Source organism: Beta vulgaris, chromosome 5 (assembly GCF_026745355.1).
Source record: "Beta vulgaris subsp. vulgaris cultivar EL10 chromosome 5, EL10.2, whole genome shotgun sequence".
Classification (NCBI taxonomy): Eukaryota; Viridiplantae; Streptophyta; class Magnoliopsida; order Caryophyllales; family Amaranthaceae; genus Beta; species Beta vulgaris.
Window position 1 is genome coordinate 12,636,744 of NC_079206.1, and position 23,451 is coordinate 12,660,194.

The 23,451-nt window shown below is 33.3% G+C and overlaps 2 protein-coding genes and 1 long non-coding RNA gene across 5 annotated transcripts; 2 read left to right on the plus strand and 1 right to left on the minus strand.

Moving 5' to 3' along the window:
* The first annotated feature begins 6,724 nt into the window (after nucleotides 1–6,724).
* LOC104892837 (PLASMODESMATA CALLOSE-BINDING PROTEIN 5) lies at nucleotides 6,725–10,768 on the plus strand. Of its 2 annotated transcripts, none has more exons than XM_048644887.2 (3): nucleotides 6,725–7,098; nucleotides 8,621–8,881; nucleotides 10,636–10,768. In XM_048644887.2, exons 1-3 carry the CDS (start codon nucleotides 7,035–7,037, stop codon nucleotides 10,671–10,673), a joined length of 363 nt encoding a protein of 120 aa, XP_048500844.1. In that variant the 5' UTR covers nucleotides 6,725–7,034; the 3' UTR covers nucleotides 10,674–10,768. The 2 variants fall into 2 exon arrangements, with proteins under 2 accessions (XP_048500844.1, XP_057250979.1); XM_057394996.1 differs by having other exon boundaries at nucleotides 8,621–8,767.
* A 166-nt stretch (nucleotides 10,769–10,934) lies between these two features.
* Nucleotides 10,935–17,060, minus strand: LOC104892838 (serine/threonine-protein kinase SAPK3). 2 transcript variants are annotated; one of them, XM_010678847.3, is made up of 9 exons: nucleotides 16,712–17,055; nucleotides 14,109–14,183; nucleotides 13,919–14,020; nucleotides 13,713–13,766; nucleotides 13,481–13,573; nucleotides 13,293–13,385; nucleotides 12,435–12,539; nucleotides 11,827–11,925; nucleotides 10,935–11,407 (listed from the first exon to the last, which is right to left on the minus strand). In XM_010678847.3, exons 1-9 carry the CDS (start codon nucleotides 16,964–16,966, stop codon nucleotides 11,123–11,125), a joined length of 1,161 nt encoding a protein of 386 aa, XP_010677149.2. In that variant the 5' UTR covers nucleotides 16,967–17,055; the 3' UTR covers nucleotides 10,935–11,122. The 2 variants fall into 2 exon arrangements, with proteins under 2 accessions (XP_010677149.2, XP_048500842.1); XM_048644885.2 differs by lacking the exon at nucleotides 11,827–11,925 and having other exon boundaries at nucleotides 16,712–17,060.
* On the plus strand, nucleotides 15,488–21,065 carry LOC125497578 (uncharacterized). The gene is made up of 3 exons (XR_007274546.2): nucleotides 15,488–15,662; nucleotides 17,105–17,191; nucleotides 20,990–21,065. It is a non-coding gene; the product is annotated as an uncharacterized LOC125497578 (long non-coding RNA).
* The last annotated feature ends 2,386 nt before the right edge of the window (nucleotides 21,066–23,451 follow it).

A 23,451-nucleotide genomic window follows, 5' to 3' on the forward strand; every position in this document is an offset into this window, starting at 1 on the left:
ACTACCGAAAATTAATTTACAACACTCACTCACAAATCACTTAAAAGAAGAAACTTTACAAATCACTCATACAATTAAGAAAATCACATTATAAAAATCACGCAAATCACTCAAATAATCGGGAAACTTTATTAAAACTTAAAATTAACATACAAACTAAAACTAATAACCTAGAACGTCAATACATACAAAAACATTTGCAAAAATTTACTTACAAATCACTATTCTCAAGAACCATTCACAATTAATGGTGGGTCATGATTTAAATAGAGGTGTATTTGTAGTGAAATCAGAATTTAGAAGTTAGACAAGGAAAATAATTATTTACTTTTTTATAGTGTTTAAAATTTAGAAGTTAGTATTGTACTTAATTCAAAAATCAACTAAAAACTTATAATATCAGAAATCATAAATAAATTCAATAAAATTTCTATTTGTTCATAAAATTTAACTTTAAAAAGTGAAAAAAAAGGCAAAAATAATGGTGAGAGACTTAAGTGACAGAAACTAAACCAATCAAATTTTGCAACTAAAAACAATTATACTTCATATGTCTAATGTTCAAAATTTGACTCTTATGCCGAAGAAAATCGAGGTTCTGTTTCGAAAAAAATTCAAGCACGCATCGCGTGCAAAAAATTCTAGTATTTTGAAATGGAAGGACTAGATGTGTAGAGATATATTTCTATAAATATTGTGATGGAAGTATACAAATTTGAATCATTATAATTGTTTTTATATATTCAGTTCACACAATCACACCTACCAACATTTTGTTTACTCGATTTAATTTTGTTATATATACACCCCAGTAATTAGAAAACTACCATGTAATATAGCTTTCTTCGACTTATAGTCTTATACCTAGCTTTCTGGAACAACACCTCCATAAAAAAATGAGCAAGGCTCTATATCTCATTCTATTTACCTCCTTCCTCGTGATATGTTCAGGGCAAACAACAGGTAAATAATCAATTTCAGCTATTTTATAATCCAATAGAATCATATTAAACTTTTTCACGATTATTGTTTATTATTTTGTGTGATAATATTGATATATAGTATATATATGTGCTAAATTAGATGGAAGATGTGCTTATTGTGTTGCAAATCCGAAGGCATCAGACGAACTGATACAACAAAAGCTAGATTTTTGTTGTGGTTCAATTCCTGAATCGTGTGATCTTGTACAACCAGGGCAGCCATGTTATGTGCCTAATGATCTTAGAACTACGGCCTCATATGTCTTCAGTGATTGGTTTGCTGGGGGTGCTGAATGTGATTTTGATGGTGCTGAAATAATGAGTTTTCAAGATCCAAGTAAGACATTTTTCTTCCGGGGAATTATACATTGATAGAATGATGCTTCCTTCGTTTCTAAACATTTTTTACTTGGTCTTTATTTAATCTCCAACTAGTTATTAGGTACGGGCTATGCCCCGGGTAAGAAAAAAATTCATTTATTAATATAATATTTTATGATAAATTGATAATAACAATAAATACAACTTAGCCTAGTGATTAAGATTGTAGTATATGTACTCGAGGTCTCGGGATCAAATCCTATACTACGCAATTTCTAAATTTTTTTATTGTACATAGATTACATGAACTAAAACTCCCTAGGTAGGGGTAGTATTGTAGTGGTCGACACTGCTCTTCAAATGGTATCATGCATACATAATTAATTTTAATGAATTTTCAAATTTATTTAATTTTAAGGATGCAAGGATATATTTAATAACATTAATTAATTACAACACATATTTTTAATTTTGTGAAAACATGGATCATTAAGAGATGTTAGATGAGACGGTGATTCTTTGAAAACAATTACGTAAGGTTAGAGGTTCTAGCCCAGACTTCAGCATATTTATTTTTTAAATAATGACCACTTGACTTTGTTTGTTAACAGACACGTGGCAAAATTCTAGTGGCAGGAGGAGAGTGCCACATGGCGCATCGACGTTGTTACGCACGCCTTTTAATATATATGTATAGATATATAACTTTGACTATTAATATTATATTTTGGGAATTAATATTTTCAATTATATATAAACAAAAATTATAAGGAAAAGAAACTCGATTTGCCAAAAAAAAATAAAAATAGACAGGGTACACAATAACTTATTATGCACCGGAAATCGTGTGATATAGTCAGTTGAGTTGGTCTTAATTATAAGAGACGGTTACTTTTGATATAAAGTAGGCAATGGCAGAAGCCCACTATTAAGAAGAGAACATACCACCATTCCGAAGAGAACAAACCACCGCTAGTTTAATCTAATTATTGGCCAGTTTAGTTTATTTAGTGATCAGTTTTATCCATTCAGTAATTACATTCTTCAATTCATTTAGTGACTAGTTTAATTCATTCAGCGACTAATTAATCTATTTAGTAAGACCGCGTCGGGTAAATATTTTAAAACTATTTGTATAGGTTCGAGATTCAAAGGAAAACAAAGAAAATAGAAGAGAAGGACGACTAGGTTAGTGTCAGATGAGGATAGTGTTGGGGTAGAGTGAGATGGATAGGGCATGTAAGGAAAATTTAGACTTGGTTTATCTAATTTCATATCAAAATTAGACTACCTATTCTAATAATGTGTGTAGTCAGTTTTCGTTTGATATAGTCGATTTTCTTTTGATAAAGTCAACTTTTGTATGATATATATATATATATATATATATATTATATATATATATATATATATATATTAATATTTTGTTTGATATATAGTTGATTTTTTGATATAGTCAATTTTCTCTAAGTGTAGTTTTTATTGTCCAAGTAAATTGACCTTATATAAATAGATAAACTCTATGAAGTATTTTGTGACTTATAATTTTTTTTTTTCAACAAAAAGGTGTAAATTACTAGTTTTCTTTTTGTAAATAGTTCACCTTTCGGATAAGTCTAATACTCTAGTATTTTTATTCCAACAAAAACAGTCTAAAATTTTAATTTCCATGTAATTATTTAGGGAGAGGGAAATTTCCATGTAAGATGACGTATAAATAATACTATTAATATATGTGAACTATCTAAGAATAACTGATGATTTACTTTTGTAAATATATACCTTTTTGCCTCTCTGGCTCTAGCCTCTATGTATAATGTATTATTCAACTTTTCTCACAAAGCATGGATTATGCACTGGAGTGTACAATGTTCATTGTGCATCCAAAAAGAACATACCATTTATATAAAAGAATACAGATTTTTTTTAACAACTTTTCTACCTAAAAAGAACACACGATTTAAAATTAAAGAACATGTAAATCTATATTTATAAAAGAACACGTATTATAATAAAAAGAACATATAGCAAATGAACATATGTGCTTAAACTAAAATAACATACATTTTAAATTTAAATTTGAAAAAGAAATCTTTGCAAAAAAAAAATATTATTTTAAAGGTAAAAGAAGTTGCAAGATTTAAGGAAACAAATAACAACAAATTTTTTACAATCATACAGTCTAAAAATGGTAAATATTCCTATACACTTGGGTACATATTCCTATTTGCGCTTTTCTCAGGGAGTATTTGTAAAAGAAGTGATATGATTTGATCTTTTCCAGTAGTTAACTCTATTTTTTTTGTCACCAAAACTACTCTCACTTCCACTATGCAACTACATGAATATACAAACTTTTTTTTTTCTCTGTCTTTTCCTTTTTAGATACATAAATAGGCTCCACCTGAACTACTTACCTCAAGAGCTGCAGAGGAGTTGTAATCCCACAACTCCACCTGAACTACTTACCTCAAGAGCTCCACCTCCTCAATATACAGACATACATGCATGTATTTATTAATCGAAAACTTATGCAACTTTTTTTTGGCAGGTCATGACAACTGCAAATTCAAGTGTTTACCTTGGTGAAATGTTATTTAACATCAGATTATGATGTTAGGGTTTGGAAAGATGAGATTCTCTTTAGAGTAGGTACATTTTACATGAAATTGAAGAAAAAAAGATAATAGTGGATACTAATGTATCTATCCTCTCTATTATGCAATATAAATCATCTTTGTAATTGATATTCCATATGAGTAATATTTTGATGATTATGTTGAATGCGCAGTATTCGTGTCAAGAAAACTCACGAGTCCTCTTTTTCTCTCTTCAAACTCTAACCTTAATTTTCGATGTGTTTTTAAGGATGTAATCGAGTATTCATTTGTTGACTATATTTATGATTTAAATTGCTCCTTTTATTTTAGAATAAAGATAATATTTATATCTTTATTTATATTTATAGACTTCCTCTATTTTTAGATACATGCATGCAACATTTTCTGCCTACATGCTATCCAATGCCTTAATTTGTTTATTTATATCATTAATCATGTATAATTAAGTAGAAATTATAAAAATTAACATTATGAAAAATATGTGTTTAGACGAATTAAATAAGACCATACGTGATTATATCTTTCTTATACATTTGTGGGAGAATATAGGATACGGTTGATTGATGAAGAGTGGTCAATATGCAAATGTTTTTTGAGAGAATATAGGATAAGGTTGATTGATGAAAAGTGGTAATTATGCAAATGTCGCATGTATCTAGAAAAGGGGGGAAGTATATTATTAGAAAGCGTGTACAAGAATTACAATTCGTCATGTGTCAGTTCCCTCATGCTATGTCAGCCAAGAAATGATGGAGTCAAATCATCTATGACATGACATGTATTTACGCCACATGACACTCTTCTCTCATGCAAAAGCTATTTATATACCCCTCAAATGCTAACATGGCACCATGTCATCTGCAACATGGTGCCAATTCTCAAATCATCTATGACATGACATGTATGTGTGTCATATGACTATTTATTTATCTCTCATGCAAAATCTCTTATCTTAAAAAAATTTCATTATTAATATGATTTGAACCCACAACCTTATCTACAATATATAAAAATCTTACCAATGAGACAACATTTTAATGATGCTCATTTTGATGACTAATCAATCCGGACACTTGTGATTTTTTTTATGAAAATTCCCACAAATAATGCATGGGTTGATTAGTCAAGTGGAGCACTTGACAAGTAGCAAACGATGTTCTTTTGCTAGTGCATAAATTCATTACAAACTTTTGGATCACGAAATCAAATCAAAGAATGTAAGATAAATCTAAAAATAATATTAAGAATTCTATTTGCTATACACACGTAAATGGACAATTGGTTAACTACTCACAAATCACCGCTACTCGGGCAATGCATGATTAAGCATTTATCCACAATATCGAACCTACTATGCAACCTTGACGCGCTCGTTGTAATTATAAACACGCCAAATATACCTAAACTACCTAATATATGGCAAGTAAAGGGTCGAATCCACAAGGACTAAGGTAAGCACTAATAAGTAAATGGACAATTGATTAACTACACGCCAAAGAATGTAAGATAAATCTAAAAATAATATTAAGAATTCTATTTGCTATGCACACGTAAATGGACAATTGATTAACTACTCACAAATCACCGCTACTCGGGCAATGCATGGTTAAGCACTTAATCCACAATATCGAACCTACTATGCAACCTTGACGCACTCGTTGTAATAATAAACACGCCAAATATACCTAAATTACCTAATATATGACAAGTAAAGGGTCGAATCCACAAGGACTAAGGTAAGCACTAATAAGTATCAACTTATGATAAGCTAAGCCAAGTCTATGTTCTTTTTTGAAAATTTATAAATGAAAAGACAATAAGAATAATAATATTAGGAAGGGGCATCCATCAAGTAACTCATTCATAAACCAAGCAATTACAACGGGAACCAACAATGGGATCAATTGAGGAGAATTATTCATCCATTGGTACTCTGACTACTCTCTAGCTAGCTAGATCGACCTAGTATCTTACCGAAAACTTATTCTCATGACTAAGGTATTCAACCACGCATATCCATAAACATGATGAATATAAACAAGAAACTAAGTCCATCGAGGCTAGGTAGTCCCTGTTCTCATGGTCCTTCAAGCCTAAATCGTGTTGAGGCAACCCCTTAACTTCATCTCTCGATCCTTCACTAAGGGTACCTAAATTACGCTCCTTTGATGGCCAGTCACACAAACATTCATAAAAAAACCAAATCAATTAACCAACACTATTCCAAGTCGAAACCCAATTAATGTTGAATTTAGGGGTTCATGAACTCATCAATGACTTCAAACCATTTCCAAAGAAATAACTACTCACAAATCATAATAAATTATAAACTAAAAGACATTAACAACCATTGCCAAACGTTTCTTTAACTACTAAGATAAGTGAGTACTCAGATGCATGTGTAGAAAAAGCTAGGGAGTAATATAGTTATGAAAATCAAGGAAAGTATTTACTGAAGACTAGTGAATTTTGTTACCAACTTTTAACCTAAATTTGAATCTATTGTGACTTTGAGTATGGTATATGATCACTCAAGACTATTCTCCAAATGAGTCAAATAACATATACAAAAGGAAGAGTTCCAAATGAACAAATAAGCAAAAAATCGTCTTAGTGTGTACATATAATGTAGATGTATGATAAATTATAATCTTGTGATTAGATCATAGAGAAATAAGAACTAACACCTGTTCAAAGCACATGGCATCTACACAATGACACAGTGCAAGTGTCAACAATAACTGTGTTCAAATATAGGAGTGTTAAACTTCTATTTGAAGTTATATTTGAAGGGATATAGATATAGCTAACTCTCTTTGAATATTTTCAATACTTAAACTTCCTCCATATGTTCTCTTCATACGCTTGAATCTTCAGTCTTTGCAAAATTTGATAAGTTAAATATAGAAAGAAAGAATTAGCGTCTAGTTTCTTAATAGGCATAAAATCAAATGATTAATGGCTAAATTAGCCGCTTTTCTTCTAAGGCGTCTAATTTTCTCTCTTCATTTATTACTATAAATAGAGCTTATACTAAGAAAACTTTATATAGCTATCCTAAGGAGATAGTTGCAAGAAAGTGGAGAACCCAGAATAGTAGAAAGCTAGCATGGCTCATTATTCAGCAATCGTTGTGTTTTCCTCTCTCCTCCTTGTGGTCCTACAGTCAGCTGGTGAGTCTTTATTTTTGGGGGATGTTGTACTGTACATATATAATTCATCGTTAGTTTTAGTACTTATGTTTTTTTGTATAGCAAAAATGGCAACACAAAGATAATCCTGAGACCATGTTTAACATCGAAAAATTCGAGGTGTTATTGGCGTCTCATAGAACTCTAACAATAGCATTTTGATAAGTATATCGATGTTTGGTACCAAGTTAGAATTTTGGTACCAAAGTGAAAATATTAGTACCAACTCGACTATGATTTGATACCAAACTACTTCTGTTTTGGTATCTCCCGTCTATGAACCAAATGTCCTTGTTGATGTTCTTCTAAAAGACTCCAACAATGTTCTCATCAGGAAATTCTTATCATGTGCTTTGTGATAGTACTCGGTACTCCATTGATCTAACTTATTTGTTTCTGAGAGAAGTTGAAATAAGTTAAGTTTTCGATATATGCTAAACATAGGTTTTTATATACTTCTTCCATTTCAATTTAATTGTGATACTTTCTATTTTAGGAAGTTTCAATTTAATAACTTCTTTCTATTTCTTTCATATTATATAAGACCCTTTTATTTTCTTTGTTTATATCTCTCGTCTCTAAAATTTGCCTAGAAGTCTATAATTTTAAAAGTATCACAACTAAATTAAAGGGAGAAAGTATGAGTTTTCTCATAAGAGAAATAAATTTAGATTAATTAGTATTAATTTAATAAAACACACTATTATGTGATATCTTTTTTAATTCCTTCTAATATAAATCTATTAAATGAAGTTGTCATATACCTTTATTGAAATTCATTTTAATCTTCTATTCTATTATACATAGCAATGTATGGAGACAAAAAAAAAATAGAAAAAAGAAAAAAATAGAAAAGGAAAACAAAAATAGAAAAAGGGAAACAAATACCACATCTAAATAGAACAAAAGTTTATTGAAAACTAAATGTAAAAGCAATTCTTCTTACACAATTAATTTAATTTTTTATAATATTTTCACTCACGTTACATGCATGTAAGACTAGTAATCGTATATGAAGTCACTTGACTCAAACGTCAAAACCTTATTTAATTACAAGTATATTTTTTATTTTGTAAAAGATTTGGGACATAACTATCTGGGTGAGCAAGTCTTATATTTTGGGTTTTGTTGAACAGATAGGAGTAATTATTGTTAAAAAAAAATAGTTCAAAGAACAATTTCTGCTAGCCTATTAGCTTACGGGACATGTCAGTTCATAGGCTAGGTATAAAGCGAAACAGTTCAGAAGTGAATGCCCAACATATTGTTGGAATGAAGATTTGAATCTTGGACAATATTCTGAAATTTGGATTGGTATTTTACTAATTATTGTCATCATATCATGAGACATATTTACATAAATGATGTTGAGTTGGGATTTTATGACAATCTTTCCAACTGCCCACGTTTAATATTTTCCTTTAATTGATGTAAAAAAAAAAAAAAAAAAGCACTATCCTTTAATTTATACTAGAAGATTTTACATTTGCATCCTTGTACTTAGATGGACAACAAACCAAGAAGTGCCCACCATGGTGTGTTACCAAGCCTGATGCTTCAAATGACCGGATCAAAATATCACTGGATTGGATCTGTAAAAATGGAGCGAATTGTGGCCCAATAAATCAAGATGGACCTTGTTATGTGCAAGGTGATCTCAAGGCCATGGCCTCCTATGCTTTCAATGACTATTTTCAGAAGACTAGAGTGTCTGGTGGACTTTGTGATTATGGTGAAGTTGCTACTTTATCTAATATAGATCCTAGTAAGTAGCTAATGATTTAAATTTTCATTAGTCCATATAATTAATAGACGTACCAAAAATTTGTTACTAAGAATAAGTCCATTGGATGATCTACAAGCTAGATTATGAGGAGAGAGGGAGAAAACTATAATAAAGAATTAGGAGAGAGAGAAGGATGATCAGATCATTGTAATGACCTGATCATTGTTGGATCATAGCCAAAGCTCATTCAAGAGAATAAATGGTAGGCCCCATGCATGGTGAGTTGTCCAATGGTTAAAAAGGCCAAAATTGTAGATTATCCATTGGGGGTAAAAAAACCCATAAAAACTAATGATAGATCATAAGTGAGGTGGAAGAGAGAGACAATATTAAAGTAATTGATGATCTAAATTTTTGGATCAACTATTGTGTATGCTTTAATGATTAGGCAAAATCTTATATTACAACAACTTGTTATGAAATTAGGAAAAATTGATTTAATCAGTCCCAATTATGGGCGTCCTGACAAAAACAGTCCCAACTATCGTTTTTTATTATTCAGTCCCAACTTTGAAGGGTGTTTTACAACATTAGTCCCAGCAGGTAAAAAAACCTGATGTAGCAGGTAATTTGCCTATTTTATTTGCTATCTTCTTCCTCCCTCCATCCTTCCTCCACTGCTCCCTCCTCTTCTCAATTGCCACCCACCTCTCTCACCTTCCACCCCACTACCCCATCCCCACCTCCCCTCACCCCTCACCCGCCAACCCTCCTCCTGCCCCCGCTACCCACCCTTTTCCCCAACCAATCCTCCCCCGCCATCATCCCCTGACCAGCCAACCCTCATCCCGCCTGTAAAACTCCCTGCACCCGAAACCCTCCCCTGCCACCACTCCCCTACTCCAGCCACCCCTTTCCCGAAATCTCTCATTCCTTCAGCTCCCTTACCCCTAGCCACCCGTTCTGTCCCCAAACCCCTCCCCTGCTCCAGCCACCCCTCCTCCACCCTAAAACCCACTCCCTTGTCCCGCTGCCACCACCCCCGAAGTCACTTCGAAATACCTCCCCCTCCCCTCGAAACACCTCCCCCACCCTCGAAATCACCCCCAAAACATCTCCCCCACCCACGGAACACCTCCCCCACCCCCGAAACACCTTCGCCACCTTTGAAGCCACCTCTCGAAAACCCTTAAAGATGAAGGCGAGAGAGAAATAGGGAGGGTGCAGGGGATTGGGTTGAGAGTTAGAGGGTGGGCGGACATAGTAGGGGCGTTCTAGGACTGTGGGGTGGGGACTGAGAGAAGGATGTGCGGGGCGGAGGGCTGAGGGTGGTGGTTGTATGGTGGTGGGGGTGGTAAGGGAAGGGAGGAAGTAGGGAGGAAAGAGAAAGACTGAAAGAGGGGTAAAAAAACTGGTAAAATAAAAATAAAAATAAGGGTTAATTCGTTTTTTACCGATTTAGCAAGTCACCAGTCCACTTGGACCAAGTGTAAAGGTGGGGTTAAAGTTGGGACTGAACAATAAAAAACGATAGTTGAGACTGTTTTTGTCAGGACGCTAATAGTTGGGATTGTTTAAATCAATTTTTTCATGAAATTATGGTTGTCTCGTCTGAAATTCACTTCACTTCTATAAGATTGGCATAGACATATAAAGTTTGATGATAGAAATTAAGTAGAGAATTACTGAGATGGTAGATTGACACAAAATGCGAAAGTTTAGATCAAATTACCGATGAATTTTATAGTGACAATTTGTTACTAATTTCCTCTCTGTTGGAATTTATGTTACAGGTCATGGAGCTTGCAATTTCACATGTACGCCATACTAGTGATGAACAATCGTTTAGAAGTTCATTATGGATGAATTTTATACAAAGTTTGGCCGCAGTAATGCGATTGTGCCAAGTTGCACAGTTGGCAGTTACACCGTCGTCCCCCAACAGATAAAAGTTACTCTAGGTTCCACTTATTAGTAGTATCACTCAATAGCAACCATTTATGTTTCAAGGATCACAGAAGGGTGCATTTTATTCACATTAAAAATTAAGATAAGTTATGGTAAGTTCTGATAACTTGTATAGATTATAGAATGAGTATCGATAAGTTTGAATAGGTTGTTAATAAGTTTAAGGATGCACCCTTTAGCTGAAGTATCTTTCTGTTCTAGTACTTGCACTGATAAAACTTTGTACAAATATTGATCAAAAACAAGTAATGTAAGAGTTTGTACCCTACAACAAATCTCACAACAAGAATAAAAAGGGTGGTGTAAAGATGATTAAACAGTGTAGGCAAAGTCACCACTAAGATCAGGATCTAACAGTTCAGCCTCTAATTCATCATCTTCTAGCAATTCGGATCCGGCACTTTGTTCTGCTTTGGCTGCCTCCCCTGCCCCTGGTGTTCGAGCTTCTTCAATGATTTGCATTATCTCCTCCTCGCTTTGAACCGTTTGTTGATCACCATCTTTACCTTCATAGTTTGTCTTCTCCCCTTCAATTAGATCCTTGGGGAAATTCTTCAGAAACCATGGATGCTTTTTGATCTCTGGGATTGTGATCCTCTTCATTGAATACCAAAATCACCCAACAAATATGTGTATTTAGCTTTCAAGTAGAAAGTTTTATATTCAAATGCTAGATTGGACCTTTTTCACAAACAAACATTCTGTGTGCTTTTGGTCTATTGTCGGAATGAGGCCATCTTATAAAAATTTCATTTCATTTTTCATAGTTCAACTTTAAAACTTTTGACCAAATATTCTCATTGATATATATATATATATAACATACTTATGTGGATCTTGTTGAATTCGTCTCAATATATAGTTTTATGATATCAATTTTTATTATAATATTTATTAATACATAACTAAAGATATTAATGGTCAAAGATACGTATTGGAGACTGCTCAAAGAAACAGGAACTATATTTTGGAACGAAAGGGCCGTACTAGTTACGGATTGTCGTAAAAGGCGTTACCTTGGAGGGGTTTGCGACAAAGATACGTGAAAGGAGCTGTTTGCAATCGGCTGATACGCGTACATAATCTGGGATTGAGAACTGGACGCTTAATATTCTCTGTACATGATTAAGAGAATTAGCCATATTCAGTTTACATTGGACTCCACTACTTGTCTTCTCAAAAAGAAAAAGAGAAGAAAAATCCTTCTGGAGCAATGACACTATGTTCAGTTCACCTTATTTTTGCTTATTTCAGATCTAATCAGATCAGATCAGATCAGATCAGAAAAAATAAGTTCAGATCAGATCAGTTCAGATCATGCTTATATTTAAAAATCACTATATCTTTCATTACACATTGGTAAAAATTATAATAATTGAATTTTAATAAAGTACTCATTGAGACGAATCAAACAAGACCCCACATGACTATATTTTTTCTTATATATTAAGAGAAATCTAAAAGATAAGATCTTGTTATCAGATCAGTTCAGATCAGATCAGATCAGATCAGATCAGATCAGAAAAAATAAGTTCAGATCAGATCAGATAAGTTCAGATCAGAAAATTTCAGGTGAACTAAACATAGCCTAAGTAGGGAGATTTTAATTACATTAATAACTCACCGCAATTGTCTTACGGAAATTTTTAGGATCTTCAGGATCTTCAAAAGGATATCCTCCTACCAGCATCACATACAATGTCACTCCGCAGGACCAAACATCAGCAATCTACATCATTAATTAGAGCAATTAAATTGTGGATAACAAATTTTATAATTATCGAAGACAACTTGATTTTACAATTAATACCAACAGTCCCAACTTTGACACTTTTCTTTAAACAATCTCTATTATTGTTTAGCTCGGAAAAGTAAACTTTGCAAGAATCATGGTTAGACGGTGATTATCTTGGAAATGACAAATATGTGCTAAGTTAGAGTCTCTTCTCATATAATTTTCGTATGACTTATACTCCATCCGTTTCTTTTTAATCTACACACTTTCCTTTTTACTCCATTTTTTTTTAATCTACACGCTATTGCTTTTTTTATTTTTGGTAACTTTTTTCACTCATGTCATTCACTTTATAATATTTTAACCTACTCTTTTAGATCTCTCTCTCACTTTTTAGTTTCTCTCTCCACATTTTCAGTTGCTCTCTCATACTTTTGTACTTCTTCCTTGATTCTCCCCAAAATGAAGTGAGTAAATTTAAACGAAACGGAGAGAGTACCACTTTAAACATTTTTTTATTGTAAGAAAGTATGCTTTTCTCCCTCTTTTCTTTCCCACTTTGGTTATCGCTACGGCTCAACCTTCCTTTTTTTTTATATTGGTTTAAGAGATTATAAGTCATACAAGACTGTTGTACGAAGACATTCCAAATATACAAAGTATCCCGAATTAAACAATAGTCGAAAATGTTGGTATCAATGGAGTATTATATAACTAATGATGTCGTCAAAAATGTGCAAGTTGTACCTTTCCATCATATTCCTTTCGTGACAGAACCTCGGGTGCAATATATGCTGGCGTACCTACTGTTGACTTAGGCTGTGAATGCAGTATCCCGGACTGAGATGCAATGAAGGGTAGTTTTAGCAGTTAGACTCCAGAAAGAGGGGACTTAACCCTCAAGATTAACTGGGAAATTAACCTGTAATACATACTTTGGAGTAACCAAAGTCACATATCTTAAGACGAGGTGTTGGACTACCGTCGAGTAGTGTGTTTTCCAGCTTAAGATCCCTGTGACAAATTTCCTGCAGTGGTACAAACAGAACTCAGGTATGTATATGGCATCACCGCATCAGCCATCATCCCAGGGAAAACATAACTCCAAAAATAAACGACCCTGTTAAGAGATAAACTGCGTTCTGGAAGATATCGAAATTGGCTTACCATGGAATGACAGTAACTGACTCCGGAAATGAGCTGCTGGAAGAAAAATCTGGCCTGTTATTTACACAAGGGTACAACAAGGGAGATTCATAAATACTTGTCTTTAGTATATGTAAATTAGAATGTGTAGTAACATGTCTATATTTGCCGCAGATAAAGGAGGAAATCAAGATAATTGAAATTCACTAGTAAATGGTGATAACAACCTCATCTTCACTAAATCGACCAGCATTGCATATTCTGTTAAAGAGCTCGCCACCAGCAGCATACTCCATGACAATGGCCAAATGTGTTGATGTTACAAAGACCTATGAATAATTTTCCCATCGATACGCAAAACGATTAGAATATATAATCATGTAAGAGTCATGACACAATTAAAGGTATGAAGTTCACCTCTTTGAACCTGATGATGTTTGGATGCCTTAATGATCTATGATTGATGATCTCCCTCTGCACATTCTCATCAATCTGAAACCACAATGATTAAATGCATGCTAGTATTAAGTGTATACGGCGTCCTAATTTTTTGGCCTCGGCAGATACATGTAACATAGATACAACAACAACAACTAAGCCTTATTCCCAAGGTGATTTGGGGTCAGCTAACATGAATCGTCAACTGGAATCATGACCAGAGGAGATGGCATCATCAAGAGTGATAAAAATTGGTAGGAAAAATTATATGAAAATTTCCAATATGCCGTAAAGTATGTTACCTTAAAAAAAATTGGTAGGAGCACAATTTTCACCCTTTAGGGCCTCATAGTTTAATTGAGCACAAGGCCCCTAAATTGTACGAGACGGCCCTGTCAACCATAACCCCTAGGTCCCCTAATACTTCATTGATTAACTTTATGTAGTCCCACTTTACTAGTATCTTTATAAGAGTATGTACAATGGGGCTCTCCAACTAGCTCTCCAACTAGCTCTCCAAGGAGAGAGAAAATGGAGAGCCACCTCTTACCCAACAATGGGGCTCTTAGGTGTGTCTTGGGTGTCTCTCCATGGAGACACTTTGCCAAAGGGCTCTTGGGGGAGATACCATTTGGGTTGATGGAGAGATGGCTCTCCAATGTGTGGGACCCACTTTTTATTGTAATTACTTCAATTCTTTTTTCTTCATGCAACCATTTAATGATCTTTTCTATAAAAATTAAAAAAAAGATGGTAATAATTATTATGCCAACAAGTATAATTTTCCTTTATCTATAAAATGAGCCTAATATCGGATATTTAAAAATTAGTTTTTCATGTTGTAGGTTAATTCTTCATTCCATGCCAAATTTATGAAAATTAAATATTAGCACTCATAATTATATTGTTTTTTAAAAATTCTACTTTGCTTAAATTATGAAAAAGATTAATTTGTAATTATATTTAATTTACATGAATAACTTAATTTATATAACTTTGATCATAATATGAAATGAGGTTCATTTATTGACATGGGGACCACAAAATAATGAAAAGTTGAATGGAGAGCTCTTTAAAGGGTTTTATTGTTGTTGGGTGTTTTTAGACATGGCTCTTGAGAGTAGCTTGAAGAGAGAGAATAGGAGAGAGAGTGTGGAGAGCTAGTTGGAGAGACACCAACCATTGCACATGCTCTAAAGCAGTTGCATAGGACTGGTAATGTGTTAGCATGTAAAAAATCCTTATTTGTTTTTAGGAGTTTTGCTGTTATGTTTTCTTCTCCCTTTCTGGCCATCACCATCTCATTTTTTTTTACCTGTTTAACTAATTATTAGTCATGTATATGAAATTCCTTTTGAGATACACTTCCAAAAAATTGACTATTCCGAGTTAATCAATATCTCTAATAGTGACGATTGCTTATAAAAGAGGGGACATATTTTAGAACACTTGGTGATATACAAACCATACCAGGCAAATGTGTGAAATTATTATTAAGAGTGAACCATCTAACATCCCCCTTGAGCAAATTCGGTAAGCAACATATGCCCTGTTTTTGGAATCTCCATCATACCTCTATACTTCATCAGTTTCTTAATACTTGCAACTATTTGACTTTTGAGCTATTCATCTATTAACAAATTAGTAATGTTAAATTAGTCCCATCATGTATTTTCAAGTATATCTTTTCTAATTTTAACTGATTGATAATTAGAGATATTTATGCCTAAGTTGTATATTGGCAACTGCAAGCGTGAATGTCAAACTTTTACAAGTACTATGAAATAGAAGAAGTATATGTTAGATAACCATAAAACAATCCAACATAGGATTCGGAACTTTTACAGGTATTGTGAAACAGATGAAATATATGTTAGATAACCATAAAATAATCCGACATAGGATTCTTTTTGCCGTCTCCGATATGGACTTTTTCATCCCTAGCCATGCCTAAAGAGAGAAATAATGATTGAACCCTAACCTTTTGTCAAGTCATTTACAAATTTGACATTCATTCTAGTGAAACATCAATATTTGCCAGTCAAGATCTTTCAATCATCCATCTAATGGATAAAAAAAACGACAAATTGGCCTAAATCGTCCCTCCAATTGAGTATTTAAATTTTAAGCCAAGTAGGAGTTTCTCAATAAGCAAAATAATAGTCTTGGTTGTACAATAATAATACTATGCATTATTACAAAACTTAGCCTTTGCATTGGCTTTTTGTAATTCAAATTTGAGTTAATTGCTAATATTACTAAGAACACCAGAAAGAAAACAAAATGATCAATTGATCAGTAACAAATTTTTTAGAACAAAAAAATCTACAGTAAAAACATTCCGATGAGTTAATTAACTGATCAGCATGATGAATATGATCATGTTGAAAGTAGTGAATTTCAACCATTATAATATAAGATGGTAGCTAATAAGTGTCGTAACATCTAATAATTATATTTTCTTCTCTTAAACAAAACTTATAGATTCTTATTCACACCTAGCAGATTAAAAAGCAAAACTATAACAAAATTAAAGCAAAGCAAAAAAAAGAATGAAAATAAACATCTGGTGTTAGTATTACCTTCTTTCCTCTTTCAATGTATTTGACAGCAAAAAGCTCCTTAGTCTTCTTATCAATCACCAACTTTGCTACACCAAAATTCCCAGAACCTATATCTTTTATTGCTTCATATCTTTCCATTTTTACAATGAAAGTTTTATCAAGATTTTTCAATAATTTGTTTTCCCTTCTTTGTTTGTGAAAAGAAAGAAGGAAAGAGATTAAAATAACAAATGAAACAGAGGAAAAGGTTTGAGTTTGTAAGTGCAATTGCATATGAAAACTTAGCTTATTATGCGTTTATTGTTAAAGACTGTTACTTATTATTCGTTATAATTGTTTCAAAACATTTGGTCAATGGTCATTCTTCACAAAAGTATATTTCCAATTCCTTCTTTTTTTTATTTGTTTAAGGCGGATTTTGGAGGACAAGTATGCAGTGGAATTTTGGGCTGTAAGTGTCGGCTTGACATTGACAGCTTGCCTAATTGAGTGCCACGTGTAAGTATTAGTATCTCAAATTAAATTTTGCACATAATTATTATAATCAGTAAATACATGGAGGCATTTTCATCATCTTATTTTGAATTTGTTTAACAATAGGGGATGATTTCATAATATAATGTTTGTTTCTTTTTTATATGATCTCTAAGACGTAATTTTGACTAATATTTTCAATTTTGTATTAATAAAAAATATAAAAAATTGATATTATGAAAGTAGATTTTGAGACGAATCTAACAAGATCTCACATGAATATATATTTTTCGGTTTTTTCACCAAATACCCCCGACAAATCGCGAAATTCACCATATACCCTCAATGTTTCAGATATTCACCATATACCCCTGAGTTTTCAAAACTGTGCACCATATACCCTTTTTTCTAACGGACGTTAAGTTGTCGTTTGCTTTATTTACGATTTTGCCATCATCAATTACTAACTCTAAATTAAACCCTAATCCCTAAAATCTAAACCCTAACCCACCCCTTCCCCCACCCCAGCCCCCACCCCAGCCCAACCCTTACCCCCCCCCCCCTCCCCCACCGTCGCAGCACTACTCTAACACACTAGGGGAAAAAGAAAGAAAGGCTGCGCTTTTTCTTTAAGCGCAGCCCTACTAGTGAAGGGCTGCGCTTTTCTTAAAAAACGCAGCCCTACATAACAGAAGGGCTGCGCTTTTGAAGAAAAGCGCAGCCCTTCACTTAGTAGGGCTGCGCTTTTCAAAAAAGCGCAGCCCTTCTTAAAGTAAGAAGGGCTGCGCTTGTCTAAAAAACGCAGCCCTTCTATAAGAAGGGCTGCGTTTTTTAGACAAGCGCAGCCCTTTATGGGCTTTTTTTTTTATTTCAAAAGAGAAGCGCGAGTTGGGCTAGGGTTTCATTCACACGCTCATTCTCTCTCTCCCTCCCTCATTCTCTCTCTCCTCATTCACACGCTGCTGCCTCTCATTCATTTTCTCTCTCTCACAAAGATGAACTTCACCCTTCACTCATATTCTCTCTCCTCATTCACACGCTGCCGCCTCTCATTCATTTTCTCTCTCACACAAAGATGAACTTCAGTTCCCTTCACTCACAAAGTCGAACTCATTCAACCACCGTTCGTCGAATTCGTTCGTCGATATCTGTGCAAACCCTCACAAAGTCGAACTCATTCAACCACCGTTCGTCGAATTCGTTCGTCGATATCTGTGCAAACCCTCAACCACCGTGCTCGCCCTTTGACGTATAAGGCCCATTTCAGCGCGAGTTCGTCGTTCGCTCAACCACCGTCGTTCGTCTCCCTCAACCACCGTCGCGAGTTCGTCTTGTGTACAAATTCGTTCGTTTCTTTAAGTATTTTTTTTTTTGTAATTGTGAAATTAATTATATATTTGTTCGTCTACCAAACATAGATCTACAATTCGTTCGTGTATTTTTTTCTTTAATATTGTGAAATTAATTATATATTAATTTCTGTTTTTTTTTTCGTAATTTTGATGTAGATTTAGGTTTTTTTTTTTGTGTAATTCTGATGTAGTTTTTTTTATATATTAATTTCTGTTTTTTAGTTTTATTCATTTCTTTGGTGTATTTTTCTGTTTTATTTCGATGTTTATAATTCTGATGTTTTTTTTTTGGATTATGCAAATCTATGCTTGCTACCATTTCAATGTTTTTTTTTGTGGATTATGCAAATCAGTATTTGCTTATATGACATACTATAATCTGTATTGTTTAAACAATATCAATAATATGGGTAGATATATTTAGGAGTAAAAAAAAAACAAAAAAAAAAACAATTTTTTTTTTTTTTTGGTCAGAAGGGCTGCGCTTTTTAGGTAAAAGCGCAGCCCTTCACTTGTAGAAGGGCTGCGCTTTTACCTAAAAAGCGCATCCCTTCTAAGCTTGAAGGGCTGCGCTTTTTAGTAAAAAGCGCAGCCCTTCGTTGTGAAGGGCTGCGCTTTACTAGCGCAGCCCTACTTGAAAAGTGAAGGGCTGCTATTGAAAGGGCTGCTGTCAAAAAGCGCAGCCCTACAGGCCATTTTCAGCGCAGCCCTTCTTCATTTTTCCACTAGTGACATCATAAATTCATTTCAATTCATTTTATTTGCAAAAAGGGAGAAGAGAATATAGTAAAAATCATTTCGTAAACATACACTTCGAATCAGGGATTTAAAAGTCATTTCCGTTCATATTATCTCCATTATCACATTTCATTATCAGAAAACTTCCTTTGGTTACTTTGGCGAGTACAGAGAAGGCATATCCACCGAGGAAATTCATCCCCCATCAGAAGGTGGCATGTAATGCCTGGCAAAGCCACCGAGGACATTGTCCCCCATCAGAAGGTGGCATATAATGCCATAATGCGGGTGCCACCGAGGACGTTGTACCCCATCAGAAGGTGGCGTTGCCGCTAGATAACAGAATGACACTTGCACGGCCTAGAGAACATAGTACTGCCATTCACCATCTTTCACTTTCATTTATCATGTTTCGTTTCTTTTGATTGATTTTCATAAATCATAGTAAAGTCATTGCACAACGTCATCAAATCATTTAATAAATATTTTGTATCCCGCACACCATATAAAACATAGCATAAACATTATATAAAAGCACCATAAAACGTAGTTGGAAGGGGAGTGCGGGTGTTAGCAGTAGACGTTACATAGTCACACATTTTATATCCCACACACCATATAAAACATAGCACAAACATTATATAAAAACAAAAGCATCACAAAACGTAGTTGGAAAGCGAAGGCGGGTGTTAGCAGTAGACGTTACCTGGAATCCTGCTTAACAACCTTGATCTTAGGGGAACACTTGTAATATCTCTTCCTTTTTAATCTAATAATAAATTCAGGAATTGATAAAAGACTTATTAATATTTTATTCTGAATTTTGGGTTTACTGATCCTTTTCCATCACTTTTCTATTTTAGGAGGTATTTAGGAGTTTTATATATATTATCGTCTTTGGTGGTTGATAAAAAGTCGTAGGCGCCCTTTCCACTTAACAACTTAGCATCTAAGTCGTAATTGATTATTTGTAGACAACGTCTTACTATAACCATTTCGTATTTTATAAATTCAAAACGTTAAAGTTTTGTTAACCTTTAATTCAAAACTTCATTATATTAGTCATAGGGTCCTTTTAGACATATTATTCGTCATTTTATAAATTGAAACTGAAATAGCCTTCCTGAATAAGTGGAATATTAGAATTAATAAACATTCTTAAGGTTAAAAAAAAAAAACACACAATAGCAAGTAATAGGGTTAAGATTTGTTTCATATTATTAATTACAAGAATACTTTGCTAAAAAATTATTTATAGAATTCACGAATAACGGGTTAGTAAGAAATGATTTTTAAATAAAATAAAAGAGATGGATCCAAGAGGAGGAAAGGAATTGGGTATGAATATGGACTTATTGGGAGTCTAAGTTTAAATTTTCAAGTGAATACCTTAGCCTTAAGTGGGTCAATCAAGGTAAAACATTAAATGGGGACTGTTCAGAAAATGCTGAACACACCTTTATGGGAACCAGAGTTTTAGACCTTGTAAATTCCGCCAAAGTGTAAAAAAATTACATGGGAGTGTCTTAAATACATTGCGGAACTTAGGGTAAAGATTTCGTTCCATTTAGAGTGAGAACCAGAGAAACCCAGAAGTTTCTTTCCTCTCCCTCTTACCCGCCTGTTATGCTGTTTAGGAACCAGCTTTGGTTCTTCGTCTTCCTCTCCTAAATTGCTACATAAAAACTCTTCAAAAATTACATGCAAGTTGATATCTAGCTATTGATAATAGGTTTTGGGAAGAAAAGTTTTCAAGCCAAAGGTCCAAGGAGATTAATCAAAGTCAAGGAAAGAAGAAGGTAGGTGAGGTAAGTAATGTATGGTTGAAAGATTGATTCTTTGGGTCGAATTTTGAGAGTATTCTTGTAAGATTATTGATGATATGTCATTTTGGATATAGGTACTAATAAGTTCAGTAGAGAATCAAGATTTCAAGGAGGTTTAGAAGTGAAAAACCTAGCAAGCAAGCAAGGTACACAAGCATTACACTAAAACACTAAATTTTGGTTAAGAAAATTCTGTAAATTGGTTATGTGTGATTATGGCTACGAAATTGTTGTGTGCATGTGGTTTTATGATGAATATATATTTGTATAAATGCTGTTTTTGATGACTAATCAAATGCATGTGAAGTTTCCCACTAGATTCATGTTTAGTTTGTCACAAAACATGATTTTTGAACATTATAACTAATGAATATGTATCTAATTGTTTGGTATGAGGTTTCTAATTAAATTATTTATAATATGGCAGTAGTTAAGCTATAGTTAATCTTAGGAATTAATGGATACAGTATCTAAGATTTATAATTAGTTTATGTACCAAATTGTGACTATCGTTACTAGACTTTTGATGTTAAAATTTGATTCAAGTGCTAAGAACTTATTTAAGAAGAATTTTATTTGTAATATAACTAAAGGGGCAGTAGCTTGGTATCATAATATGAGAGTCAAATTATGGAATTATGATGATTAAGCAAATTTAACGATTAAACTGCATTTCTAATGGAAAAGAACAAAAATGGATTATTTCGATTTCAAGGTTTATTTATTAATGTAAGAATACTATAAAGTAATATTTATATACATAAGACCCTAATATAAGAGGTACTTCTCGAGGAATAGTTTGAATACAAATTTAACTATACTTTACGAATTCATAATTTCATAAAAACCTTGTATAGTTTACCTTACCTTAAGAAAAAGAATTCTTGATGATTAATACTCGACCTTCAATTACTTAAATACTTTCTTTAAAAATCATTAGTATACAAGTAAGTATCCATAGTGATTTCGAAGAAAGAACTACTTTATCTTTCTTTTTCCTTCTCTAGTATATAACGTTACTTTAAAACTTTAAATCAAATAAACCGATATGATAAAAATTCTTTTATTCTTTTAGTGGGACTTCACATGATGAGATTAGTTCTTAGTAAATTTTGGTTGAAAAATAATTTTCCTCACACTCCAAATAAGTTTTGTTTCGTATTTTATTCTTGTAAGAATGATGATTTTTCACTTGTGAATATATGAAACGATTGGGGAAAGAAGCTGTTTAGCAGTGATGTTGTTTATGTGAATGATAAGGAATATGATAAGGATTATGAATGAGTATTGGGACATGTCCTGGAAGTCTTGCAAGCAGAAATGATAAGAGAAGGGAGACGTCCCTCATCAGTTATACACAGTTAGATCTCTCTAATCAGGTTCTCTTTCCCAAATCGAAAGTATGCGGGTTTAATGTGGATCATAAAACTATTTATATCTATTCCCAACTGTTTGTATATTGTGTAAGATAATGTGAATAAGATTTGAACTGTTGGTAAGATCTTCGGAATGGTAACAAGAAACATTTTCTTTTGCTTTAATTAGAAAGACACGTTTATTATGTCCTATTTCTTTTTTTGTGATAAGTGGAGCTTGTGTACCAGCCTTGCTGATTGAGTATATTTGGAATGTTTTGTAATGGTTGGGGGACAGGGTCCCCTAATTTGCAGGAATAAGAAGAAAAGGTGTAAGGATTACCTACTTGGGTATGCATGTGATTCAAATAGTTAAAATGGAGCATGGAAGCTGGGCTTTTGAGTTATTCTGTTAATTATAATAGTTTGCTTATTTTGGGTTATGTAAATTCTTAAATTGGATTTAGTTATCTCTCAGATTAAGATATAATAGTTGGTAGTTATATTTTATTTGCTAATTATCAAGTAGGTTAATTATGATATCATTTGGCTACCCCCTTGTTATTAGGAGGTAGTTCAGTAACACCCCTCTGATTAGATGTTTAATTCATGATTGACTGAGGGTTTATGAGTGGAATCATGAATGGATTAAGCAACTAATGGAGTGGGCTGTTACAGATGGTATCAGAGCCGAAGGTTCTTGGTTAAAGACAACTAAAGGAATAGGTTATAAGAATATATATATATATATATATATATATATATATATATATATATATGTGGAGTAAAACAGATCTAGGGGTAAAGAAAAGGAGGATTTAAGGTTGTGATAATTATGTGGATATAGGATGTTCTGTATATAATGGTTTATTGAACTATAGGAAAATGGCTGGAAATGGAAGTGGATCAAGCGGGAGTAGAAGATCTGTGTCCGTGGAGTTTGAGGATGGACCTGACACATGGAAAGCTAGTTGTTGGGATGAACCTATCAGTCACATGATAGATGTGAAAGA